The sequence below is a fragment of the Antrostomus carolinensis genome, unplaced genomic scaffold (assembly GCF_000700745.2).
Source record: "Antrostomus carolinensis isolate BGI_N321 unplaced genomic scaffold, ASM70074v2 scaffold6504, whole genome shotgun sequence".
Lineage (NCBI taxonomy): Eukaryota > Metazoa > Chordata > Aves > Caprimulgiformes > Caprimulgidae > Antrostomus > Antrostomus carolinensis.
In genome coordinates, this window is record NW_010310022.1 from 120,453 (window position 1) to 127,242 (window position 6,790).

Here is a 6,790-nt window from a genome sequence, read left to right on the forward strand (position 1 = left end):
CTGAACCAGCTATCGCACTGTCTACAGGTTTGTGAAAGAACAATGTCAAGGTTAAGGGAATATTTAAATCTTTCTTTCTTTTTACCTAGCAAGTGGAAAGTTTTCTCATGGAAGGTGGACTAGAACGCAGATTGATTTATATTGCTTTTATTGCCTTTAGCCAACCATGAAAAATAATACATTAAGCAAACCTAAAGCTCCAGTGAAACACTTTCTTTAAGAATTCATAGCACTCCTGAGACTGTGTCACAGATCTATGTTGTGTTATCAGTCTGAAGTGAATGTCTGCATACACACACTTATATGCCAGGAGATCTTACAAAATACTGAACTGTTTCTGTCTATCCTGTGGCTGCCCAGTTACTCTTTACAGGTCTGAACAGGACTTCTCCTGGCTTGGAGTGCGAATTTAAAACAAGTTGTCACTATTTACAGTATCTCCATGCTGTGTCTCCCCTTGTGAAAACATAACTCTTTTCCCTGAATTGAAACATTACCTCTAAAATCTTTGGTGGTAACTTTGTCCTTGACATTGAGGGCAAGGTAGATGGGCAGTGGGTTCTGACCCTGATTCACTGCCCGACGTTGATCAGAAAGTCTGTGGTGGCATTTCTGGATTTGGAAAAAAAAAACCCAAAAAACAAACAAACAAACAAAAAAAAGCAGTTAGCTGATAATCAGTTTCTTAAAGACATCAGCTTATAAAGGCTGAATACAATATATAATTTTCCTTAATTTCCTCATAAATTTACTTCCATGTGCTTAAATAACAGAGGGCAATAAAATTGTGGGAACAGGAATAATTGTCATTAAAATAATCAGCCATGCTCTACATTCTGTGTTCAAAGACAGTAATGAGTAGCTTCCCAAGCCATTCTAACTTTGCATTGTTAAATCCAAGTGAAAAAATAGGGAAGATCTGGGTAATTCAGCTGTTATCACATTCTTCATCTGTTAACACATGAGTTCTTCAAGACAGCATGTTAATGACCCTTTTAGTCAAGATTTTTTTAAACCATATAGAAAGTTAACATCCACAGAGGAAAAATCCTTGAGCTGTCCAATACTAACAACTAAAATAGGGATTTCAGCCAAATTAAATTCTAGCAAATTTTACTATGTAGCACTGAGGCTAGAATTACAATGTGAAATATAACATGAAATGAGAGTATTTCATTTTATCTGTTTCACCTAGACAAAATATAAACCATGTTTACAAGATTTTAAAATAAAACAGCTTTTTCTCCAGCTTCCATCAGTTTTCTAGTTTACATGGAAAGTTTTGCTTGTGTCATTACAACAAAGTTAGGAACAGGAAGGAAGTCCTGAGAGATCAAATCCAAAGTAGATGAAGGGCACCTGCAAAATCAGTTTCTGTAGCTAAGATGTCTCAGGAGCTCTGGATCTATATATTTTCTCATCACTAAATCACACAATCACAGAACGGTTGAGGTTGGAAGGGACCTCTGAGGGTCATCTAGTCCAACCATCCTGCTCAAGCAGGGACTCCTAGAGCACATGAACCAGGATTTTGTCCAGATTATTTTTTTTAATATCTCCAGGGATGGAGATTTCACAACCTCTCTGGGCAACCTGTTCCAGTGCTCAGTCTCCCTCAGAGTAAAGCAGTTCTTCCTTATGTTCAGGTGGGACTTCCTATGCTGCAGTTCGTGCCCATTGCTTCTCGTCCTACTGCTGAGTGCCAATGAGAAGTGCAGCAACTGCATATGGGGTACATCTGCAGTACATTCAAGGTATGACTGCAGCTCATATAGATACTGCAGCAGCAAAGACATAAAAGCATGGGAACATGAAAAACACCTAAGAACCTCAAAAATTTCTTGGTTAGCTACGATGTTAATTTGCATGCTAGTTACTTTAGAGCTAGTCTGAGCATTTGAGTGTTACATTCAATCACACTTTAAGCTCCAGTGTAGACATATGCTATGTCTCCATGTTATTAATATAAATAAGTGGTGTTCTGCCTACATACCAAGTACAATGTCTCATAATGGTCATAAAGATCAAGTCACCAACTTTATGAGAAGAAAAATGTATAGACATTACCCCATCATTTAACATGGATTCAATCATGAGCCCCCACAGGTCAATAAAAGATGTTTTATGTCCTGCTTGGGTCCTTTGGCTCAGCTCTCTATAATAATTCCTCAGACTTCTCAAGCAAAAAGCGCCCATCTTGCACTTGGCTGCTTGCTTCCGAGCTTCAATAATTACTTCTCCAAGATCCTTACGTGACCAGTCAGCATCTTCATACAGTTTTGTCATGGTCCTGCAGGCAGGAAACATGATGGAAAGTGGAAAGATGTGAAGAAAACATTTTTGAAACTCAAAGGATATACTTTGCAGAGCTGTAGGCACTTATTGTTTTATCTTTAAGCTACTCTCCTCTTTAAGCAGAAATGCAAGTCTAAAGGCAATCAGTCAAAAATCACTTAATCTGGGATCCAACACAAGCAGTTACACCAGCTGTCTGTGCTGTCTCTGTTCAACAGTAAATAACAATAAAGGATCATTTTATTTGTACTTTCAATAAAGTCTCCTTTTCTGGTTAGGGACGCCAAATATATAATGCACAATAGCTCTTTCATGGTTGAGCCTGGCATTCATAGAACAAAGATGGAAACAATAACTCCATAGACATCTTTACCTTCACCAAGATCAAAAACCCTAGACAAAGCATGAGTTTTGCTTAACATAACAAGATCCAAACAACAGCATCAAAATGACTCCTCACCATGTTGTGCCAGATGAGCCACTGATGTATGAAATGCAATCAAGAACACGCAACTTTTGAAGACCCAACATGCTGCCGTACATGGCAGTGAGTGCTCTTATCCCACACCCTGCTGTGGTCACAGCGACTATTGGCACCTGTTCAACACAAAAAAGGGCAGAAAGCACAGGTGGAAAAGTGGCATTAATGTACATCCATGTCAAAAGATGGCAGACATCCAAAAGCAACATCCTGACACCAGTAAAATAAAACACATACTAGAGATAAAGCAACATTGCTCTTCAAATTCTAAATAATACAAGTTGCTGGACATACTAGAAGATCTTGGCACTTCAAGAAGGATTTTTAAGAAACATGGACCAAATTAATAGATTTGAAGCTCCTTCCAGTGATTCATTTGAAAGCCAAGTGGAAACAGAGACTTTGCTCCTACAGACTGTTGAGCTCTCCAGTTAGGATCACCCTGGCTGCAAACAGTTCCCTAGAGGTCGAGCTGCTGACAGAGGTCCTCAGTCCTCATCTGGATGGAGGTGAGAAATCACTCCTCATCTCCAGACTTGAAGGAAAGGAGATAGAAAAATCACCCAGGAGTGCCTTTCCTGGTTACCTCATGCTCTTGCAGATCTTCCTCCAGATGAAGAACATTCTTCAGCGCAGCAGCAACCACCTTCCTCCGGTTTTGCAGGAAATTCTGTTCGTCCGTGCACAGGTCAAACCCCAGGCGGGCATCTAGGTTTCTGGGCCTGAAACACAGACCCTGAGTCCTGAGACCAGGGCACAAATTACTATATTATTATTCGCCACAGTCAACTCCAGCTATACTTGTGTGTGTTTACAGACCAGTCTGTGGACACTACAATGTAATAATACATCAGAAAGAGCAACACCACAGACAGGCCTCTGCTAATTGCTGTAGCTGCTAACAAGAATGCAAATGGGAAGGCAGAGTACAACATGACATACTGCCCTGGTATGGTAACACTTCTCGTTTAATTTGCTCATACAATTCATTTTTCAAGTTTCAGTAGTGCCTGGCAGACGTGCCTGTAACTAGATAACCACTGGCAACAGGCACTGCAGTTGATTAGGGAAACAGCTACCGTGCCTTGGTGTCATTTCGTTCGTGTAATACAGAAATATGATTTCTTTGTGGAGCTGCTCTCTCCATTTTTGGGCACACAAATTTAGATATACTTACTGAGCTGCACTAGCAGCTTGGAAATTTGGAGGAAAGGGGACCCATAATTTAATTCTCCATCACTGAAAAAGGGGAATCTGGCAAAAAAAAAAAGCCTGGAACCCAAAGATGAACACACCTCTGCCTACAGCTGAGCCTGCATGGACCCCTGCTGATTTCAAATGAGCTTTGCATAGGTGTGCATGTGTCCCAGTTACAGGATCAGGTCTTGCTGAAGACTCACTTACCATTCACTTGCCTTTGTGTACAAGTCAATTGTCCTGTCCTGAAAATCGCAATACAAACAGTGTAAGCATGCTCAGGTCGTTAATCCTGCACCTTCCTCCCCGACTCCATCTACAGGCTGAGTTTCATTATCCTCACAGTCCACAACACAGGTGCAGCACCTGGCCAGCAATGGTCTGAGATACAATGAGCTCCAGTACAGTCTGGGTTCAATTCAAGTAGGTCGATCACCCAAGCCAGGTGGGCTTAGGGCCCCTCAGTTTTTCACAGCTGAACACCTAGTTTAACCTTCATTTTCTAGGAAGGTCATTGAAAGTTGGTCATCTGAACCACAGGCATATGGATGTTCTCTTGTTTTACCTTCAGGCTTTCCCTTTGCAAATATAAGTCTTAATTGTGATATCTATTACTGTTAGCTTGCATACTATGTTGATGAACGTATTAGATATGTCCTGATGAAATTATTCTAAAACTCAGACCAGGGTTGAACAGCATGCCTGGAACCACATGCAGAACAAAATTTAAAAAAAAAAGATATTGTATAGTTGCAGAGTGATTGTAATTCACACCTTATACTGTAGCATGCATTGTGTCTGACAGGAACTGAATCACTGAACTGTGAGACTTATCACCCACCAAACTGAACATGTGTTGGGCTGGGTTTTAGTTACTAAAGACTTTTTCTCACCTCTGTTATTGTTATTTTCTCTTGTATTGGAAGTGAGTTCAGAGGTAGAGTCACAGACTCATTCATATCTCTTTCATTTTGACTTGATATAGACTGAAAAAAAAGGGTAAAAAAAAATAATGGTAGTTAACTTATACAAAAAGGGGAAAAAAAGAAAATAGTCTGCCCTGCCTCATTTACATACATGCACTTACAAATTCCCTGCATGCACAGACCTGCACACACACTCAGGACTTAGATAACCCCAAAGAAATACACAGCAAAGAGCCAGCTACACATTAGCAGCGATCACATACCCTGCTGAGCCTCCTCCGCCGCGGTAGAGCCACAGTGAGTGCCAACTGATTATATTTGATGTAGTGGAACCTGGCTGGGGAGGTTGGGCAGAGGCAGGAGCTCAGCGTGTGGGTCCGGGTTCCTTCATACGACCCGTCCACAGTTAGTGCAAACTTTCTCTCTGAAGCAAAAGAATTTCAAAGTTAAGTTCTTCAAAAAATGTGGATAATTTGTTTGCACAGTGATTAAATATATGTTTTTCTTAAGTAATGACTTCTTTTTGATACCCAGATTATAGGATAAATAGACTTCCTTTTCTGAGCCTTTGGGTTTCAGCTTTAGAGCTCGTGTACAGAACGTGTCATATAGTAACTGTAGTACAACTATAATACCACTGCACTTCCATATATACTTTGATTGTTTAGACTACTGCTCTATTCATTAGATAATGATTCACAGCTGATAACAATTTTGGAGGGGAAAAAGTGCTCTCTCCTGAAAGTCTGAAATTCTTGAAGTACCTCAGCAATAAGACAGTATGTGGCACTAAAATATTATTCTGGTATAATAATAAGGTATTTTGAAAAATTCAGACTTTGGGAAGGTTTTTAGGTTTGGATTTGGGTTGGGGATTTTTGTAGTAAAGCACAGTTCTCTTTGGAACCAGTAAAATCTTAGTCCCTCTATCATGTTTCCCTTTACTTCAACCTGCAATATTGCTTTTGAAATAACTTCTAGCATTTACAAATAATAATGTCTGGTGGTTTTTGGCCTTCATATAATAAACTTCAGATTTGTCCCTTCAGGTAATTGAAAAATGGTCTTTATATAGAAAGGAATCAACCTAGGTTCAAGGTCAAATATACTCTGTAAATCCAGACACTCAAAGGTATATAATCAACCTTCAAAATAATTATCCTACTCAAGCATTTTCAGAGACATCTAGTAAACATCTTCACTGTGACAATTGAGCTCAACCGGACCATCCAGGTGCTTAAGCGATTTGCTGGATTAGGGCTGTCAGGAGATGTCAGAGTGAAATGATTTAAAAATTGCATAGGAGAGACACAAGTCCACAAGCATGGATGTGACATGGTAGTGATGCACTGCTTAAAATGTGCAACAAATATCTTCAGTAATATAGCGTGTTTCTTGTGTTTCACCTAGCGGCTTGTTTTATATTGTTACGCCTAAAGAAATTTTAAGAAGTTAAATTGATAAAAGAGGCCCAGTCTTCATTCTGCTCATTTTCTTCATCCCTGAATCCAGAAACACCAGGAGTTAGCTCTAGTTTAGAACTCAAAAAAAAATTCAATTCCCTGTACAAATACTTTGGAAAATTACAAGCATCTGACAAGAAGTTATTATAGAAGAAAATACTTTGTGGGGAAACCAGACCAGGTGCTCCTCATATCACATTCTGTAATAATCTATATATATTTGACCTACTGCAGCTCCCTCCACAGGCATCAGTGAGATTTTGTCTTGCATCTTAAATAACTTTAAACTCAGGTGTTCAAGTGAAAAACACTGAGGGCATTTGCCATAAAGTGGCATCCTGATTTGCTCTGTCAGTCAGCAAAAGGCTCACCAGTACTGTCCTTCCTCAGCCTCCCACCATTCACCTGCACGTCCAGGCAGGAAACTT

General features: G+C 39.8%; 1 protein-coding gene across 1 annotated transcript in view; it reads right to left on the minus strand.

Annotated features, from left to right (window-relative positions):
• The window catches only part of LOC104523618 (cytosolic phospholipase A2 epsilon-like), a 26,679-nt gene that overhangs the window by 5,687 nt on the left and 14,202 nt on the right, over positions 1 to 6,790 (minus strand). The window contains exons 8-15 of the mRNA XM_010166265.1: positions 6,734 to 6,787; positions 5,163 to 5,323; positions 4,867 to 4,959; positions 4,181 to 4,218; positions 3,363 to 3,519; positions 2,756 to 2,892; positions 2,068 to 2,290; positions 498 to 612 (exon numbers count right to left, since the gene is read on the minus strand). Of these exons, the coding sequence (XP_010164567.1) occupies positions 498 to 612; positions 2,068 to 2,290; positions 2,756 to 2,892; positions 3,363 to 3,519; positions 4,181 to 4,218; positions 4,867 to 4,959; positions 5,163 to 5,323; positions 6,734 to 6,787 (978 nt within the window). The remainder of the gene's footprint in view (positions 1 to 497; positions 613 to 2,067; positions 2,291 to 2,755; positions 2,893 to 3,362; positions 3,520 to 4,180; positions 4,219 to 4,866; positions 4,960 to 5,162; positions 5,324 to 6,733; positions 6,788 to 6,790) is intronic.